General features: G+C 37.0%; 1 protein-coding gene across 2 annotated transcripts in view; it reads left to right on the plus strand.

Moving 5' to 3' along the window:
• The first annotated feature begins 262 nt into the window (after positions 1 to 262).
• Positions 263 to 22,160, plus strand: part of LOC101743162 (mucin-2) — a 150,391-nt gene continuing 128,493 nt past the window's right edge. The window contains exon 1 of one of the 2 annotated variants that reach the window (XM_062669873.1): positions 263 to 531. In XM_062669873.1, the coding sequence (XP_062525857.1) occupies positions 487 to 531 (45 nt within the window). In that variant the 5' untranslated portion in view covers positions 263 to 486. The remainder of the gene's footprint in view (positions 532 to 22,160) is intronic. The other variant, XM_038012299.2, reaches the window with a different exon arrangement.

Raw genomic sequence — 22,160 nt, forward strand, 5'->3', positions numbered from 1 at the left:
AGGTTTCCTAGAGATGGAAAACTTATCAATTAGCTAATCACCGAATTGACATAACCCTTTGATATCCGATCATACGCAATCTTAGAGAAGCATTAATATTTTCAGAATTGCACTGAAGAATTCGCGGAAATCACAATTCGGCACGGGTTACATCGTTGCGTTACGTAAATCTTTATGCTTAATTACAAGTCGCATACACAGTAAGGTCGTAGAAAGTGAATCGACTCGTGTGAACCGTCGAAAAAAAAACCGTCCGCCATGTTGGCAGTCTGTGGAGCGCAGCCCGCGCAAGTCGACGTTTCCCGCCGAAACGAAGTTTCGAATTTAGAAAGACGAACGTGAATAGAAAAATAATTTTATTTTTTCTGCTTTTGAAACTAACGTGCCAGTGTTCGAAGTGCGTTTTTTTTTTTTTATTCGTGTGCACAGTGAATGATGTGAAAAACATTTGTGGCTCATGATATATATTGACATTTAGTACGGAAGATGGGAATTTTCGATTATAAGTTCATAGGAAAGCTTTTTAAAATGGTAAGTGCTAAAGGTTTTTTTAGTGTATTTTTATGGTTCTCGAATCACACGTAAGGCGAAAATGTGTCGTTGAATATGTTAAATATAAACCAGAAAGTAACGCATCGTAACAAACTTGTTTTTTTAATTAGCTCTCGGATATTAATAAATTTCACTCGTTCGAAAATCGATTCACTTTTTTTTTCATGTTTGCTCTTATCTAACTTCTGTCATCAACTCGATTCGTGCCTAGATAGTACATTGTGCTCTAAGTTTAATAACTCAACTATTTTATTAATATTACCTATGCTAATATTATAAATGTAAATGTGAGCTAGTTTGTTCTGCTTTCACGATCTGAACTATTCAACTTATCATCATGTAATTTTACATCCACGCCAGGAAAATAGAAAATGCAAACCTACAGCTCAAGTAAGGCTCAGGGGGTACCATCACTGCGAGTGTAGCCGCGAAGTTTCTGTAACTTTACAAGCACAAGCTGATCTTTCGTGCAGCTGAAGTATCTGATCTCTCTCAATCTTAGCGTCTCCAGCTTCTTCGTTTTACGAAAATGAGGAGTAGCCTCGGGTCACCAATCTTCTGTCTATCTTCCCCGATAGTCCACAATTCGAATACAATCCTATCTTCGTTATTAATGGACGCCATGTAAGCTCCGAACAGAGAGGACTTTGTGATAAATCTGACACACGAAAAATCCTACCAGTTATTTTATTTATTTATTTTATTGCTTAGATAGTTGTACAAGCTCACGGCCCACCTGGTGTTAAGTGGTTACCGCAGCCCATAGACTATACTATCAGTCATTACGCTAATCATATATTTATCAGGATTCAATTTTCTTTTATTATATTAAATTTGTGATTAAGGCGTTTGTGTAAATGTGTTAAGTGCGTATTTCCTTTGCAAAATTTGTCCTTGCCTGCGAGATTAGAGAGCTTTTTAGGAATTGTGCATTTTGTGACAGATTCTGTGACGATAGGCAGCGGCTTGGCTCTGTTCTTGGCATTCAGCAACTCCATGGTCTACGGTATCTACTCACCATCAGGTGGGCCCTACGCTCGTCTGCCTACAACGATAATAATAATAAAAAAAGATATTGTTCTGTAGCATAAAAATATATATAATATAAATTGTGCTTCAGTGTTTTCAGTTGTCACGTCTTAATAGGTATCAAAGAGCTTTAAGGAAGTTAATATAATTATAATTAGCTTCCTTGATAGAGAAACTTGTATCGAGTTATTGCACTGCTTACGGGTTAACCTTTTTTTTTTTTTTTAACGCTGGGTAATCCATTTACGGATACCCGGTCCGGGGGGGTAACGAACCGGGTTATGTCGGACTCCGGCATTACGAGTTAACCTCATATCTATTTTAATTCACTTTAAAATTTCCGTTTCGAATACTTTAATTTTGGCTACGGATGCCCGAGCGATTGACCGATTTTTTTTCTTCTTACCTATGCTGATAGCCTTGAGACGCTATATCAGCTTCTCCTTGACGTGTAGGTGAGCTCGCGGGGCTCAAACCGGGTGTGTTGCTAACACTGGCCCTAGCAAGAGCAGAGCTTCGCAGAATCTACCACCGGATCGGAAACGCGACCTACTGAGAAGATCCGGCGAGAAGCTCAGTCAGCTGTGTCTATGGGTTAATTTACTCGGACGGTGACCGGTGTTTGTGGTACCTAAAAGCACCGTTAATAGATCGTCCCGATCCCGTAATGACGTGTTTAGGGCGACGTCGACTGTTTACCATTCGGTCTACAGGATCGGGTATGTGATTCCCGGCGGCCACGACAAGAGGATTTTCATGTCGTGCCGCCTTTTCAAAGTGGCGCAATGATGCCGACTGTAGATACTTACTGACTGACAATTGACCGAGCTGTAAGAAGTAAAGTACAGAAAGTATACCATACTAACTGTATTAACTAACAATTACTTCGACGAAGCATTAAATGCGTTAAGTGAATTAAACGATATTCATCTTGGACTCCATAGAGAACCCAAGTTGCAAAAGTTTTTTATAGTAGACCAGCTGATCTGGCAAACGTTTTTTTTGCCTTATAAATTATTTCTAGGAAATTAACCTAGATATCGACTGTAGCGCCATTTGCCGGCCTGATTTGTGAATCTAAACCATCCAGGGCGCCACCCAAATGCACACAAAAAAATTCATTCAAATCAGTCCAGCCGTTTAGGAGGAGTTCAGTGACAAACACACGCACAGAAGAAATATATATATATATAAAGATTGAAAAGCATTGAAAATCGAAGTTTTGTAATATTGAAAACTATTGATTGCAAATTTTAATGTTAATTAGTGCAACAATAGTGGACTGACTCGGTGGTGCTGTAGTTAGTGGCTTTGTCTGTTGCGCCGAGGGTCGTGGGTTCGATTTCTACATCGGGCGAACATTCATGTGATGAACAGGTTTGTTTGCTCTTTGTCTGGATGTTCATTATCTATGTATGTAAATATTTAAACCTTTATAAGTATGTTTGTCAGATTCCGGATCTCCGGGCCGGATGACCGTGCGTGATTTGTTCCCAGTTATTATTTTTTTTTTTAATTACTGGTGGTAGGACGTCTTTTGAGCCCGCGCGGGTAGGTACCACCACCGTGCCTATTTCTGCCGTGAAGCAGTAACGCGTTTCGGTTTGAAATGTGGGGCGGCCGTTGCAACTATATTGAGACCTTAGAACTTATATCTCAAGGTGGGTGGCGCATTTACGTTGTAGATGTCTATGGGCTCCAGTAACCATTTACCACCAGGCGGGCTGTGAGCTCGTCCTCCCATCTAAGCAATAAAAAATAAAAATGATTGGTGGGTTTTTCACTGCAAAATGTGTTATTAGGAGTGAAATAGAAATGCTGAATCGTCCAATATAAAATTGCGTAAGATCGAATATATGTATATGTAGTGGAATGTAAATCGTTTTTTTTTTAAACATTATCGTAAAAAATTTAAATTTTAAAATCTGTCGTCATTGTTATTCATAGTTTTGTCATAGTTCTCGTGCGAACTTCTTTGGTTCACAGAGTTGTGATTTTTTAGACGCGACAAATACTTCATTGGATGTAAAAGAAAAGATTATTGTTTTATCTATATATTAATACGTGAAGCAAAAACTTTGTACCCCTTTTTATGAAAATTCCGCGGACGAGGAGTATGAAATTTTCCACACTTATAGAGAATATAGAGAAGTGCAGGATGCCAATATTTTATTAAAATAACGCATAAAAGATACATTAAATCAATAAAGAAAACATTACACACACTCCCATGTATTTGACACACACACACACGCATGCATAATATTTGTTTATTGTCAAACTTTCGTTATTCTTCAATTGTGAAACTTTTGTTATTGTTTAAAGTCTGGGTAAAATTGAGAACAGATTAATATTGTTTGTCTTTAGTATTATTTATTTATAGTGTAGTTTTGGCGAAATCTGTATTATTATAGAAATATAATAGTGCTTGACAATAGAACCATAATAATGTTTAAACTTTTAATTTCAATTAATTATAGTCGAATTTCGAAAACTGCGGGGACCACTAGCTTATTTAAATTGGTTATTTTAAGATAGCCAACGGTGTATCTTTCTGCCGAGTTAAAGTAAGCGTTGAGAGATTTGAAAAATCGCTGCATAAAAATCCTATCGCTATCTCTTTCAAGTCTTAACGAATAGTATACGAGATGAAGAGGGACATGTATAGTCACGACTGAAGATAACTCTGTTAATAATTCGAAATTGACATTTCGTATTCATCTCTTTTCTCTTCAAAAACTTGGCCGGTTCTAATTACTAGGTTTCTAAAATTATACAAACAGATTGTGTATGTCTGTTTGTTTCAAATTATTTCATTTAGTCGTATAATATGAGTGGAAACTTCAAAAATAATTGACGTTTTTCGTGATTATAGAAACAATTTTAACTGGTTTTGATTTTTAAAAAATATCGATCACGCCATTTGAATATACATAGAATTTCAAATTAATAAGTACAAAATTCAAAATATTAATACTTAATTATCCACGTTGCGGTAGGCAGCGGCTTGGCTCTCTGCCCCTGGCATTGCTGAAGTCCACGGGCGACGGTAACCACTCACCATCAGGTGGGCCGTATGCTCGTCTGTCTACAAGGACAATAAAAAAAAAAGAACAGAGAAAAACATTTTTATATTTTATACGCATTCTAAGTTTCTTTTAACCCCGAAGTAATGCATATTTTCGTTAAGGCGATTAATATTTCACTAAATAAGGGAATACAGACTGTAAAATATAAGCTTGCGGCCACACAGCCATTGAAATCAATGCACAATGAACTGTTACGTAATTAATTTATAGGTTTAATAATTGTTAGTTATATGGTTAGCACTTTTACTGGTGCTAGCGTATTATGAGTGAAGCTTTTATCCATTGAGACTCCTATTATTTCAAGGACAAATTTTTCAAAATGAAAGTTATATATTTAAAAAAAATTAAATTATTGTTTTGATTAGCTTTTCTAACACATTGGAACGTGAATAATGCTAACAGAAGATTGTGAAAATATATTAATTCTTTTATCGCAATTTTTCGGAAGCTTTTTCACAATGCCATGTTTTTTAATGTGTTTTTGTCACATCTACATTTGCTTAGTATATGTCAGAGCGTCCTTGGCGTCGCCTGCGCACATTCCCCGTCTCTTGAATTCCAGCTATCCGACAACGACTCACAAGTATTACGAATCAACTCTGAACAAAGCTTTAGTGACGCACTTTTTAAAAAAAAAAGTAGATCCTATTTTTACGTACGTTAATCTATGTAAAGGGCCATAAAAAACAAACCTTATCGTTAACAGCGTGGGGTCTGGGTCATGACCAACCTGATGTTAAGTGGACGACAGTGAAATCTTAAATGTATTGTAATTATTCCTCATACGCTCTCACAGTACTGTCTACCAGTCGAAATGCCAATTTGTTTCACGACATTCTAAATAATATTTCTTTTGTATTGAAATAATAACAGTATACTCATTTATATACATTACGAATAGCGGATATTAAATTATTAAAGATCAAAGTACTATTTCAATCTAATTATGTTGTTCAAACAATGTTTTCATACAAAAGACTTCAACGCGTGCAAGGCCAAAATCTCTATAATTGTAGAGCGAGTTTGTTATCAAATATAAGGACCAACTTCACAGACTCCATGGTCTCACTGTTTCCACTTTTGTAGGATTCTAGAGTCACAATGTTCAAGTGACTTGAGAAAGCAATTCCTGGGACGTCTGAGCAGGGTTTCTCAGCCGTATGTATCCATTAGGATTTTTTAAAAAATAACCCTTTAAATTTAATGTTGATTGACAAAGAAGATTTGGCGTGAAACTTCAACGAAATTACAAAATTTACCAAGTCATTTTTAGATTAAAACGGTTTTCCCTTCATCGCGGCAGTGGTCAATGTAAACACGTTATCGTTCGATAGCAATGATATTATAATCGGTAACCAGTTAATAGCTTGACTACCTCAAACACAATGTCAGTAGGGCCCGGTTACTTCCTGAAAATAAAGTGATTACTTTAGGCTACTTGAATGAGTATTATGTTTGTAAAAATGCGAGATGAACTTACTCAGATCAAAAAAATTTACGGGGTATGCGATGCCAGCTGTGTCCTATTTTAATTAATTTTTTTATTACTGGTCGTAGGACCTCTTGTGAGTCCGCATGGGTAGATACCAGCGCCCCGCCTATTTCTGCCGTGAAGCAGTAATGCGTTTCGGTTTGAAGGGTGGGGCAGCCGTTGTAACTATACCTGAAACCTTAGAGCTGATGTCTCAAGGTGGGTGGCGCATTTACGTTGTAGATGTCTATGGGCTCCAGTCACCACTTAACAACAGGTGGGCTTTGAGCTCGTTCACCCACCAAATCAATAAAATTTTTTTTATTTATACTGTATTTCAGTTTAAAACCATAACATTTTGTTAGTAAGAATTACTTATAATCTATATTAGTAACTTAAAAAAATCTAATACATAACTATCAATACATACATTTTATATCATTACTTTTTTTTTTAATCCGTTGAAATTAGTCTTCAGCGGTTCGATGATGTGCATGAGCGACCGTGACCATTCACCATCGTTTGAAGCGGAAATTTCGAATTTGGGTTGTCTCAAATTTCTTATGGTAGTATCTCGCTGTCTCTCTCTCGCACTAATCGCCGATGACGTCAGATATAATCACGTCCATTTTGTTTTCTTATTTGAAAACTACCTACATTTCTCGAGTCAAAATTATTTTAACGGATATTTTCGACAAGGCTGTAAGATCTTAACATTACAATCTATGTTTGGTTGTCATGTATCGTCCATATTTGCGGGAGCTTTTTAGGAGAAAGATTTCTAAAAATCATTTATTCAAACTTATTGTGTTTATGATGGTGAAGTGGATGACGAGAGGCTCAATGGTATAAGTTGGGAGAGGCTTGTGGCCAATAGTGGACGACTATAATTCTAAATGATGGCTAATTACTAATGATTATCATTAAATTAATCATTAGTTGGAGGTAAGAATACGTGATAAAAATCTTTTTTTAGATAAATGATCTATTGAATTCTATTGACTGACTTTTGACAGTCTTTTGACTGACTCTTACGCCGAGAGTCGTGGATTCAATTCCCGGATCGGGCAAGCATTCGTGTGATGAACAGGTTTATTTGCTCTTTACTTAAGCGTTTATTATCTGTATATATGTATATATTTAAACATATATAAGTATGTATGTCAGTCTGTGGACCCATTGCACAGAGAAATCGTAATTTGTGGCCTGAAAACCGTGTGTAATTTATTTCCAGTTATTATCTATTGTATGTACTCGTAACGCTTCGAACCGCCAGACCTGGAAGCGCATTGCCTGGAGGGCGGTTGTCGGGAGGGTGGGCGACCTAACAGTTCCTACTGCACATACAGCGTCAACGCAACCACGACCACTCTGACAAGAGTGTCCGACTGAGAAGAAGAGATCTATTGTATATTCTTCAATTCGGTTTCTGTTTTAGAGTTGTACTAATTTGCTATTTCATATTCTGAGTGACGTTGTTTTCATGAAATGCCAGGCAGCTTATATGTACCACTGACACCGGATGTCGCGTGTTATGCAATTTCAAAGTTGAACTTTTTGTACAACCTGCCCGTCTCCGCGTTTATATAACGAACGAATCGTCTCAAAGGTCACTGAAAATAATCGATTTTGTAATTTTAAGCTTTTTTATTACGACAAAACAAACATTTGAATATTACAAACAAAAAAATTTAATATTTATAGATCTTCTAATGAATCTAATGTGATCGCATCACTAAATAGCATCGCACATCACTAGAGGATCAGTTTGCACCCGCAAAATTCTTCAAAGAGCAAGCAAACCTGTTCATCACACGAATGCTTGCCCGATGCGGGAATCGAATTCACAACCCCCGGCGCAACAATCCCCATGCTAACTATTACACCATTGATTTATTAGTACAATATGTTTGGGTGTATATTGAACTAATCTATATATATAAAAATGAATTGCTGTTCGTTAGTCTCGCTAAAACTCGAAAACGGCTGGACCGATTTGGCTAATTTTGGTCTTGAATTATTCGTGGAAGTCCAGGGAAGGTTTAAAAGGTGAGAAAATATAAAAAAGCTCGGAATTATATAAAAACAAACAATTTTGTTTTTCCTTTGATGTGTCCCTTTGATGTGTCTTTTATTTATCGATTGAGGCACTACGAAATCTGCCGGGTCAGCTAATAATAAATACATTATTTAAGATAACTGAAAAACTATTGGTCGCATCTTGATTAACTCAAATAGGACTACAAAGAAGCACCAACAATTTAAATAAAAAAAAATCTGTCGAAACCAGTTCAGCTAGAAATGAGTTAACACACAAAACAGATATAATTTTAACTAGTAACGAAATAACCTCATCCTCTTTTGAAGTCAGCTACTTAGAAAGTTCTGTTAAATCTAAAAAGCTGTGTTAGCAAGAAACCTTGTTGCCTACATCACAACTGACTACACATAATAATAATAATGTTTTTATTGCAAGTAACCATGACTCATATAAATTGTTAATAAGACTTAGACCTATGTTAGTAGTTATATTTACATCACAATGAATTACTGTCGTGACATCCCATGGGAGATGGCACCACAGCGACCCATGTATACACAGTCCAGCCTGCTTGCGATCATGCTCAGGATACTGTCGGTGCTGGCCCTCACTCACATAATACGTTAAATGTTTTCAAAGGATTAGAAATACGTTTTCTATTTAAACTGTAATTTCCTGACGGATTCTCGTAACCGGTGTTTCTACTGTAATTATTTACAATGTTATTATTTTTGTTTTGTGTGTTCCGCTACCGACCTTGAGAAATGAAGTATTGATCGCAGTTGTCTTGCTATAGAAGAGTTTAGGAGAGAGTACTTTTTTTTTTACCTAAAAGGCTATAAAATCTCACAGCCTACCTGGTGTTGTGGTTACCGGAGCCCATAGACATCTACAACGTAAATGACGCCACCCACCTTGAGATACGAGTTCTAAGGTCTCAGTATAGTTACAACGGCTGCCCCACCCTTCAAAAGGGAAATAGGCAGGGTGGTGGTACCTACCCGTGCGGACTTACAAGAGGTCCTACCACCAGTAAATGACCAGGCCTGTTTACTTCGCGGCTCTATTTGGTATGGAAGGATAACTGGTGGCACGAAGGTCTTTGCAGCATCGCTAGGACCAGGCACGGACTCAGCCGACAGTTGATTTGATGACAGCTGCCCGAGCGTATTCAAACAAGACCTGGAAGCTTAAGGGTAGCCGCTTCGCGAAAACATTTACTAAAGGATCGGTATCGTGATACGCTGAGAAGATCCGACGAGAAATTCAGTGGCTTGGTGCTATGAACTCTTCGACAAGTTCGACGAGTACTGCTATCAGAGTCCTTATTGTTAGTGTTACACAGCTATGGGCGTCTAGTAAAATTGTTAGTGAATCGGGTGGATTCCTAAGGAGGTGTTCATCGTGAAAGATGTCAAAAGCGCATCGGATCTAGCACGTGCCATTTACTCGCTTTAGTAGAAAATTTAATAAACAGGTGCTCTCAATATGTAAAAGAAATCGTGTTTTACTTTTTATATTTTTATTTTTTATTTCTTAGATGGATGGACGAGCTCAACAGCCCGCCTGGTGTTAAGTGGTTACTGGAGCCCATACACATCTACAACGTAAATGCGCCACCCACCTTGAGATATAAGTTCTAACATCTCAATATAGTTATTACGGCTGCCCTTCCCTTCAGACCGAAACGCATTACTGCTTCACGGCAGAAATAGACAAGGTGGTGGTACCAACCCGCGTGGACTCACAAGAGGTCCTAACACCAGTAATAAAGTTACTTTTCTATTAAAAAAAAAAAAGATGACTCTTTAATTAGATTTACATGTTTCTTTTATTATTAATACGTATATCGATTAATAAGTAATAATTAAATACTAGCCGTTGACATAACAAAACACAAAACAGTTCTTATTACCTGCATTAACTAACGCCGTGCCAATAGCATCAAGGTCGGAGGTGAACAGCGAAAGTGTTGCGATGAACTCACAATGTGACTCAACTATTCAACTATCTATCTATCTGGGCGCTAATATCTGCGGCGACGGGTTTTGTGAAGGGGACGTTAGACGGCGCATAGGCATAGCTAAGAGCGCCTTGTCTCAACTCCACAGAACATGGAGAGATAGAAAAATATCTTTTAAAACCCAAATGAGACTTGTCCGAACTCTGGTGCTCTCAATACTTCTCTATGGTGCTGAGACGTGGACTCTGAAATCAGCGGATCGCCACCGCATTGATGCCTTCGAGATGTGGTGCTGGAGGAAGATGCTACGAATCCCATGGATAGCATGTCGGACTAACGCGTCCATATTAAGAGAGCTCTATATCCAAATCAGGCTTTTTACTATCTGCCTCAAGAGGATATTTGATTTCTACGGTCAGATTGCCAGAAAGAGCGGTGATAATCCTGAAAAATTGACAGTAACTGGCCAAATTGCAGGCAAAAGATCTCGTGGCCGCAATCCAATGCAAACAGAGGAAGATGGCGAAACATCATTCAGAGAAGGATAATGGGAGAAGATAGTCACGACCCTCAGACATAAGGAATGCGATTCAGGGAGGAGGCATCAACTCAAACTCTACATTTAATATGCATATAAACATTGTAAAAGTCGTTGACGCCTATAGAATAAGACCTTATGTGTCTCAGGTACCCACAACACAGAGAATCCTAAATTGAGGCCGGATAATCATGAGTGTGATTTGTTCTGTTATTATTATTGTAGGGGAATGATACCCGGCCCCGCTTAGCTTACTATGCAGTTATAGTAATAAGCAACATACGTTGGTCAGTCAGTGGTCAACGTGCAGCGATCCACCGCGGTCGCTGAAGCGAATAAACATATAGTCATACTCAGTGTTTTCTTGACCGTTCCGATGAGGTTTATGGAGGACAACACGCAACAAAAAACCAACGTACACGCCTCATCCACCTCCGTCTTCTCCCTAAAAACCTCACATTATTATAAAAGTAAAAGACGCCAGTGCGCATTCACATATAGAAATAGTCCTATTGTGTTCCGCAAACGAAATTTTGATAAACGGCCCTCGATTTCGAAATCTGGTGTAGCGGTGCGCAGTTTTACTTACGAAACATTCATTCTCATGATTAAAGTTACACACACATGAATTAAGTCCCTAGGTTGAAATGTAGCATACTCTTTCTTATCTTTTTTTTTATTGCTTAGATGGGTGGACGAGCTCACAGCCCACCTGGTGTTAAATGGTTACTGGAGTCCATAGACATCTACAACGTAGACGCGCCACCCAAATTGAGATACAAGCTCTAAGGTCTCAGTATAGTTACAACGGCTACCCCACCCTTCAAACCGAAACGCATTACTGCTTCACGGCAGAAATAGGCAGGGCGGTGGTACCTACCCGTGCGGACTCACAAGAGGTCCTACCACCAGTGTTAGCATTAAGGGTGTCTGTAAAACAGATATAAATAGTATTTTGATAAATATATAAAGATATTTCGTCACGACGCTCAGATAAAGGCTTTAGTATTGTAACTAAAATTCCCTTCAAAGCGTCTCCGGGGCTTCTCGAAGGCTGTGACCGTTGAGTTGAAACCATCTCTATGCACTATAGGACAAGGTTCTAAGCTCATTGAAAATATTATCTCAAGCTCTCAAGATCCCATTGTTCATTGTTTGTACAGAATATTGTTATCTAATAAATGTTAGTGAATTATCTTTCCGGGGTCTCGGTGAATTGGTTCCTGCGAATAAAATGTTGATCGTATCATTTTAGTTTTACCTTTTCCATTCGTCTGGGTCAAGGACGTATGCGATTATTTTTTTTAAAGACTTACTTGATTATGTCTCATAATCAAAGCAAACAGCAAAGCTTTATCTTTTCAAACAAAAGAAAAATGGCTTATATTTATTTATGTCACTAATTTCGTAGTACAAAATCCTTCATTAAAAATAAAATATAGGATAGGTAATATGTTGCTGCCATCCACAGGAGCAATGAGAAACTAATCGAAGCGAAGCCATCTAGTGGCCGACGCCCGTAAACATTTTTGTTGAGTGCTTGAGTTGTTTATCTATGACTAATTTATGTGTATTATCTATGAGCAACACTGCCCCTACTCCGCGAATCAGTTAATAACCATGAAACCGACTTAGAGATTGGGTGTTATGCATGTGTTATGTATTTTACACTACATAACCAAAATACACAATACGTAATATGTAGTACGTAGTATTGTCAACATATTAAATATGTAGGCCATACCAACAGTGTGCTATACTAAGCTTTCCTTAGCTACGTAACACCTCATTCGAAGCGATACTAAGACCGCAGTGGATTCGGTAAGCACTTTTTGTGAACATACCTCTGACAAAACCTAAGTAACCCGCAAATAGACCCGCAAAATTATAATTTCCGTAATTGCTGGTGGTAGGACCTCTTGTGGTTCTGCACGGGTAGGTATCACCACTCTGCCTATTTCTGCCGTGAAGCTGTAATGTGTTCCGGTTTGAAGGGTCGGACAGCCGTTGTAACTATACTGAGAGATCTTATATATATCTCAAGGTGGGTGGCGGCATTTACGTTGTAGATGTCCATGGGCTCCAGTAACCATTTAACGCCAAATAAATAAATCATGAGCTTTATTAATACCTACTAGATGTAGAAATACACAGAAAGCCGAAGTCCGTACGAACCGTAGGCCAGTCGCATCCCTACCCTTAATTAACTTACGATCAGATGGTCGTTAGCATCCAATAGTTCTTATCCACAATTAAATAAAGTTCAATGTTAAAAATCACCGTTGGCTTTATTGATGGCGGTGATTAGTTACTCCCATGATAACAAAAACTACGTTACGCATACGTAATTTAATACGTACCTACGTAAAAAAAAACGTAGGTTCGTATTAAGTTTCCGAAAGCAAGTTAAGCAGCATCTCAGTCAGTGATTTCTTTCTGCGCTTCTCAAGTGAAAGTAGCTACCGACTCTGAAGCGGTACGTCGAAAATTTACTTAACAAAAGGCAAATATGTGACCACGATCACGCCTTACGCGTTGCGTGAATGGATCGCCACGAGGAACGAATACGGTAAAATCACTGTGCTTAGTGCGAGTTTTTTAACGTTATCGATAGCGTTAAAGTTAACTCAATTTTGTATGGAGTTGGAACGTTTGCCTGCGTTTGCCCCTAGGAGCGCTGTTTCCGACAGGAGGTTTTAGTCAATTCGATTCCGACATGCATCCATCAGTCCTACTCCATCTCCGTCCTCCTCATCCATCCATCATCCTCCATCCCCAGTGGAGGGCGAAGCGATTTCCTGCTGACCAAATAAAAAAAGGGGCGCTTAAGGGTGAATTAAGGGAATCAAATCCCCGAACGTTGGTACGATACGATCTACCGCCAATAACTAAGTAACACGTTGCCAACTGGCGAGTGACAAAAAAATATAAAACTTCAAAGGAAACCAACACTGAGCATTATAAAATATAGCATAATTTGTTTCAACTTGAAAAAAAAATTATTGCTTAGATGTATGGACGAGCTCACAGCCCACCTGGTGGTAAATGGTTACTGGAGCCCATAGACATCTACAACGTAAATGCGCCACCCACCTTGAGATATAAGTTTTAAAGGTCTCAATTATAGTTACAACGGCTGCCCCACCCTTCAAACCGAAACGCATTACTGCTTCACGGCAGAAATAGGCGGGGCGGCGATACCTACCCGTGCGGACTCACAAGAGGTCCTCCCTACCATCAGTAATTACGCAAATTATAATTTTGCGGGTTTGATTTTGATTACACGATGTTATTCCTTCACTGTGGAGGTCAATCGTGAACATTTATTAAGTATGTATTTCATTAGGGAAATTGGCACCCGCCTGCGGGATTCGAACACCGGTGCATCGCTACCCACGAATGCACCGGACGTCTTATCCTTTAGGCCACGATGACTTTAAAGATATAATGGTTGGTCGTTCTGATGGTGGTGTGCACATTGCTGCAGATACCGGCGGAAGATCAGCGCCACGGTACTGACAATAAGCCTCGTAACTTTTCTTTTAGTTTTTTGTTCTGTGAATTTTTGTAATTGATGGTGGGAACAAATGTTTATTATTATTTTTATAATTATTATTATTATAAAGGACATATACTTATTAGCTGTTTACTAAACTGCACATTCATTTAATTCGGGCATTAGAAACTATGTTCGTGAATCTATCTGTGAATCGATCAGGCATTGGCCGTGGTATTTGTATTGGAGATCCAAGATAATATTGTCCGAAGATTAAAGATAAACAGTTATAATTGAAAAACGTGGTTCCTTTCTAATGAAACCTGTACTATCGATAGAGATAGTAAGCATCTGATGATACTGCTAATTAATTAGACTTTATTATTACAATCTCCTACACTAAAGCTCTTTTAGCACGTTGTTTTGGGCGGAACAGTCTATGTTCTAACTAATATATATATTTTTTTATTGCTTAGATGGGTGGACGAGCTCACAGCCCACCTGGTGTTAAGTGTTTACTGGAGCTCATAGACATCTACAACGTAAATGCGACACCCATTGAGATATAATTTTTAAAGGTCTCAAGTATAGTTACAACGGCTGCCCCACCCATCAAGCCCAAATTCATTACTGCTTCACGGCAGAAATAGGTAGGGTGGTGGTACCCACCCGCGCGGACTCACAAGAGGTCCTACCACCAGTAAAAATGTTGAGTGGTTATTAGCCGCATAAAGCCGTCCCTCATTTTAACAGCGTATTGTGAGCTCACACGGGTGGGTATGGAACGCCGTCCCAGCGATTTTGCTTGTCATGGATTCTGGTTGAAGTGTGAATATGTTTAATACATTGCTATTAAGAGTGATATCACATTTCAAGGTGAGTATCAGTGTATACGTTTCAATCTCTATGGATTTTAATAACAAATTCTCAATGGGTCGATAGTGATTCCGTTCATAAATCGAGCGCAATAAAAATGTTTAAGGCCAAATTCTCACGAGTACAATGTCTGCTTTTTTTTTATTGCTTCTATGGGTGGACGAGCTCACAGCCCACCTGGTGTTAACTGGTTACTGGAGTCGATAGACATCTACAACGTAAATGCGCCACTCACCTTGAGATATATGTTTTAAGGCCTCAGTATAGTTACAACGACTACCCCACTCTTCAAACCGAAACGCATTACTACTTCACGATAGAAACAGGCGGGGGGGTGGTACCTACCTGTGCGGACTCACAAGAGGTCCTGCCACCAGTAATTACGCAAATTGTAATTTTTCGGGTTTGATTTTTATTAAACGATGTTATTCTTTCACCGTGGAAGTCAATCGTGAACATTTGTTAAGCACGTATTTAATTTTAAAAAATGCTACCCGCCTGCGGGATTCGAACACCGGCGCATCGCTCGATACGAATGGACGTCTTATCGTTTAGTTTCTGAGCCGCGGCAGAAATAGGCGGAATAGTGATCTTAGCACGCATTACATTGTAAACAGTAATAATGGGTAACCTTATTTAATTTTTATTTTAAATTGCCGCCAATTCGGTGTGCAATTTCAAAATTTTCGAGAATGTTCAATACGCCAATAAGTTTCGTAAAACGTCTCATAATTTATAATCTAAGTGCGAAGTAATTTGAGAAAGTAATACGTGCGTCGACTGTAGTAATACGCACTTCTTTCACTTTTCACTCCGATCTCTGCGACAGGTTTCGACCTGGACATTTTCTAAAATTATCTGTTTTTTTCGGCCGGTATAGTTCCGTTTATATTAAAACTAGCAACCCGCCCTCGCTTCGCTTCGGAAACTGTAATTTATTATTGATTTCTTCACTATTTAATGGATGTTATTATACATATAAACCTTCCTCTTTAATCACTCTATCTATTAAAAAAAACCGCATCAAAATCCGTTGCGTAGTTTTAAAGATTTAAGCATACATAGGGACCGACAGATATAGGGACAAAGTAAGCGACTTTGTTTTATACTATGTAGTGATTATTTATCGAGACAAGAACGAGTATTTGCGGGCAAACGAATGCTCATGTTCTGCCTCGCACGGGACGGATAGCACTCAGTCCTCGTCGAAAAAATCAGAACCGAGTTTTTGCTATCTGACAACACTATGCTATGAAATGTCACGGTGAAATAAAAAAAGGAGAGTTGCCAAATGAAGATCTAACAAGAAGATAAAAAAATACATTAAAGTAGGAAATAAATTAATCCAGACTAATTTAGTACCCCGGTCCTGCTTGTGGGAAGAGCGGTATTTTTTTAGTTAGTTCACACTAGCACTAGTTTTGTTTTAAAAAAGATGAATGTCAATGTCAGTTATCCATTGAGAGTACGATGTTATAAGTAGTTTTTTGAAATTATGATTTTAATTTTAAAATTCACTCGATATCGCCCTTCCTTTCCACATACATATTATATCTGCTATTGCTTGGTATATACGAGTTATATACTACCTATACATTCCAGACTACGAATTTCTAGTAGCTCGCTGCATTTTCACACAGAACTGTTTAGTGTTTCGTAATAGGCTCAGTTTCTAGTACTTCCCATTCGCAATGCTGTACGCTTTCTATTTGGAACATGGATACGAGTTACTGAATGGGGCCTATTATTAGAGATAATAATTTCACTAATACAACTATTTCAAATTAGTGATATGAGGCCACGCAACACTAAAACAATGCCTGTGAATTACAATTGTTTCTTGAATTACTCTACGTTACTCTACATTAATGGTAAATTAACAAAAAATAAAAAATAAAAACCCGAAATGCCAACACAGTTTTAACTCCGTTGATTAAACATCTTCTTTTAAGGGATTTTATGACCTGGTAACTAAGTCACTGGTAACCTTTAAGTCATGTCTTATTTTAATTTCTTATTTTTATGAAAAATGATGAAATGAAATGAAGATGATTGATTTGAGACATTAATCAACTGGGATGAAATCAAATGAAATGAGATGAGATGATATGGGATGAAATATAATCTCAGTAAAATGGTGGTCATCTACTGAGACTTTTTCATTGGACTTTTTGGAGGATCCCGAGAAGTGACGTCCAGCGGCTTTGTTTCATTTTCCCACAATTGTGCACTTTCACAGATATAAAACAGTTAATAAACCACCGTTATTACACATTTAAACCTGAAAAAACACTAAACAGACAATATAAAACAAATCACACAACTTCACTCCTCACGTTGTCGCCAAAAAGTCCATTAAACATCTGATGCATCTAAAGTACAGATAAAATAAACAATAGATAAATAGGGCTACAGATACAAATCAAATTATGTCATTTATTTTTATTTTTAATCCAGACTAAATAAAGTTGTAGGTTGAGTATAAAATTAAAACATTTCATGTTCATTTTATGATTAAGTATAACAAATATAACGGCCGTCTGGTGTAGTGGTAAGTGACATGGTCACTACACAAAGGGGTCGCGGGTTCGAATCCCGCCAAGGGAAGATATTTGTATGTTAAATATAAATGTCTTTTCCAGGGTTATGGATGTATATTAAATATATGTATGTGTATAATAAAAAATCTTACATTTATATCCGTTATCTGGTACCTGTAACACAAGTTCTTTACGGACTTATCATGGGACCAGTTAACGTGGCGTGATTGTTAAAAAAAATATGTTCATTTTATGATTAAGTATATATTGTGTCGCACAGCAAAATGAAATAGTAATGACTGGTTATTCAAACATGAAATATAATGCGGCTATTAATGGATCTGTGGTCATGCAGTCGATGTAACAATCCACTATAATAAACATTGTTTAGGGTAATAGGGTCGTTATTTATTTACTGATATGTTTTAATAAATTTTATTAGGATATATACGCAATTGCAGAGGATATTACCCGAAAGACTGGATGGACCGACCCTGGGTAGGTATCAAGTTGCATGTTCTGCATGCTGTTGGGTGAGGCTGCCAGGGACGGAGTTGATAGATTTTCTTAAATGCTGACATACTTCTTAACTTATTTGTAATGCTAACACACTATGAGACTACTTAGAAGTCGTCGTGGCCTAAAGGATAAGACGTCCGGTCCATTCATATCGAAAGATGCAACGGTGTTCGAATCCGGTAGGCGAGTACCAATTTTTCTAAGTAAATACGTACTTAACAAATGTTCACAATTGACTTCCGCGGTGAAGGAATAACATCTTGTAATAAAAATCGAACCCGCAAAATTATAATTTGCGTAATTACTGGTGGTAGGACCTTAGCGGTGAGTCCGCACGGGTAGTTACCACCGCCCTGCCTATTTCTGCCGTGAAGCAGTAGTGCGTTTCGATTTGAAGGGTGGGGCAGTCGTAGTAACTATAGTGAGACCTTAGAACTTATATCCCATGGTGGATGGCGCATTTACGTTGTAGATATCTATAGGCTCCGGTAACCACTTAACACCAGGTGGGCTGTGAGCTGTGAGCTCGTCCACCATCTTAGCAATAAAAAAAATGATGTCTTGAAATAAAATATTTTTAAATTTTTTTTTATTGCGCCAAATCAAACACTCGACGTTGCCCAAATTTTTTAAATGTACAGTTGCAAAATATTGGACGCGACGGTAGTTACAAGCCGGTGTACATTTACCAATATTTAAATAGACGTACATTTTTAACGAAAATGTGTATGTATAATGTGATCTTTTCGCAAGTTCAGTTAATGTCAGAGTTCAAACCAACCTGTATCGATCGACCTTGGGAAAGATCACAAACGTCCTCAAACCTTGTTATTGGTATATAAGCTCTTTGGTAATGTGTGTTTAAAATTAATTTTAAACCGGCAATTACGCGACTTTTTGTTGTTTACCGCGTAGTGAACACGTTTTTCCGAATTCTCGTTCGTTAGGGAAAATCGAACAGGTTTTTATATTCGTTTAGTATTGTGGATCTACTAAAGATTTTGTAAATGGGATGTAGAAGAAATTTGGTAATCGATTGCAACATGTCCTCGTATCTATTTCATATACAAAATAAATAAAAAAAAGAATCGCGCTTTAAAGGCAAGCCGAAGTAAAAAATAAAACAATTTGTTTTTTTCGATAAATTTTTTTTATAAATGTTTTAACCTTATGCACTTTTTCTTGTCGTTAAAGAAGAAATAATTTAGGCTTATAAGATCTATGTAAAATTGTAAATTCACAATGTTCGTCCTAGTGGTTTTGAGCAAGACATATAGGGTTAATTATAGTAAGGGTTAATATAACTATGATAAATTATAGTTTTGTCATCGGTCCTTGATACGTGTGCTAATTTTCAAATTAACAATCGATAATATTAAATTCGATGAGAATCACGTGGAGCTTTTCCATTACATACATAAAGATGAGAGGAAGTTGGAGGAGGCCTTTTTCGACAAGCAAACAGATAAACAAAAAATAAGCAAAATGGAAATAAGAGACTAAATGAAGGTTTACATTAAATTTAAGTTTTCTATTTTAATCATAAGTGCTTAGTGCGAGCTTTTTAACGTTCTCGATAGCGTAAAAGTTAACTCAAATTTGCATGCAGTCGGAACAGCGCCCCCTAGCGGTAAACGTAGGCAATTGTACTCCATACAAATTTGAGTTAACTTTTACGCTATCGAGAACGTTAAAAAACTCTCACTAAGCAAGCACGCACAATAAAAGACTATTAATTTATTCACATAAAGATGAAGCTATTAAAAGCGTGTCAAAATGAATAATAAATCCCTAACATCGACTTTTAGACACTTTTTCTTATAATGTCCGGCTACTTATTGCCATTTTGAGTTATCATTCTCACCGTTTTTACATGACGACATTTCTATGTGAACGTAAAATAAAATGGCCAAATAAATACATTCGTGGAGCGATAAACTATTAAATTGTTCGGTTGCTTACTAAAAGTCAAAGTCGTGTTTTGTACCTTTGACATTTTAGAGTTGCACTTTGCGCTTTTGCGACCATAGTCAATGCGGAGATCTAGTTTGAGTGTATTATCTATGGCTCAGATGCTCTTAGAGTAACACCTTCAAAATTAAATAACAGAGCGCGTTAATGATTTTTAGATGCGTTACCTATGTCTTCTTGTAATAATAGTTGTGATTCTATAAATTTTTATTTAATTTAATGCAATCGTGTTTATATATTTCACAAATATGTAGAACACGCAATCAGCCATGGGCACAGATTAATATATTAGTTTGGCCATTGAACATTGGGAATGTGTTACCAAATTAACAAAAATAAAAAAAAACACACATTACTAATAATATAAAAAATTGTACTCATATTGCCATATTAAAATATTATTAAGCCACGTGGCCTTCGTTTAAATCGTAAAGTAGTACAAACTACTACAAACGAATGTAGGTACCCCACACGCTTAACGATAGTTAGCGCCGTAAGGGTTGCCAAGTCATTAAATTTGTTTAATAATTTTGGAAATATCGAAAAACGTGATCGTCGTGAGCTGCCTGCTAAGCTCCTCAAATATTTTATTTGTGATTCATGAAATTCTTTCGACAGGCTTGTATATGCGAAGGTCATTGTATCGCTCGTGAATACCTGTCGTGTGAGTATTGACTAATTTATTTCTCGCAATCGGAAACGTTCGATAAAATCGATATGTTGTTTTGTCGAAATCGATTTTATACGTATTCATGTATAATTTCTGAAGTCTGGATTTAGTTTCTGAAACAATTTATAGAGCCCATTTAAGTTATGTAGTCATATAATAACCGCATTTATATTGCAATAGAATAATATTAATTAAAAAAAGTTTAAATCTTGATTGACGGTATGTCGTATTTCCTCTTTCATAATCTTCATACCGGCTTATATTACTAAAATAACTTTCAGTATTCAATCACTTCAAACACTTCCATATATTACATATTATAATGCTATTCGTGCAATAAATAATGATCTAAGTATCGAACTATCGGTTTTCATATTCCTAAAATCTAGACAGGTAGGATTCCAGTCAATTACGTGATTGATGGATCAGTAAAAGAGAAAGTTAAGATTTATTTTGTTGTGTGTGAAATAACCGGATTCTATTACGATTATTTAAATTTTCTGTATTAAGTTTCACTCTAGAATTAATTGTATTTTTTTTTGTTTTGGTAACTTTGTTTCTTTCATTCTTATTATAATTAAATACTTTTTAATTATTGTTTCTTAATCATTCGTGATAATAAAAAAACTTGAATATGATTCTCGCAAAGAACACGTTTGTGTTGTTACGATATCAAAGAAATTCAATGTTTGGATACTTTATTTATTTTGGTTTTTAAACATGTCATTGAATAGTGAAGTTCGTGCTGTTATAATACCCTCTGGTTCCTAGTTTTGCTTTCATCATCACCTTTCCCGAATAGCATCAGCACTTGTGATTCTTTATTAGAGAACAATCCCCTCCCTAGTCAGTCACTCCTATTATATATATTAAGTGTATAATCTATGGTCCTATTCCTAATTCCACACGGCACGGTTGCCGTCATTGTCGTCGTAAAATCTTTATATGTCTATTTCTTCAATAAAATCTTTTTTTAAAAGATATTTCTCAATTCCGTATAACAGTGCGAAAAAAAATTGAAATGATCTATTAAAGTTTAGTGAAGAAATAAGAGGTCAGTGCTGAGAAAAAGTGACCAACCACTGATCTTCAATAATTCGATTATACAATTTCAAAACCAAAACGTTGGTTCTCAAGAAATGCGTTCAAATAGAAATGACCTTTCTACAAACTGCTTACAAAGTTGCGTTCAGTTCATTTGAATTGCACATCCGCCTGTTTGCTCCTGATGATAACTTATTTGAAAATGGAAATCTGTCATGCGGTCATTCACGCGTGAATAGATACAGAAAAATTATTGTCCCGCCATCTTTTATTTTGAACGAATTACTTCTTATTATTCCGCGTTGTAATTTCCTAATTTTCACTGGTTTTTATTGACATAATAAAGACAAGTTGAACTTCA

Source organism: Bombyx mori, chromosome 8, assembly GCF_030269925.1.
Source record: "Bombyx mori chromosome 8, ASM3026992v2".
Classification (NCBI taxonomy): domain Eukaryota; kingdom Metazoa; phylum Arthropoda; class Insecta; order Lepidoptera; family Bombycidae; genus Bombyx; species Bombyx mori.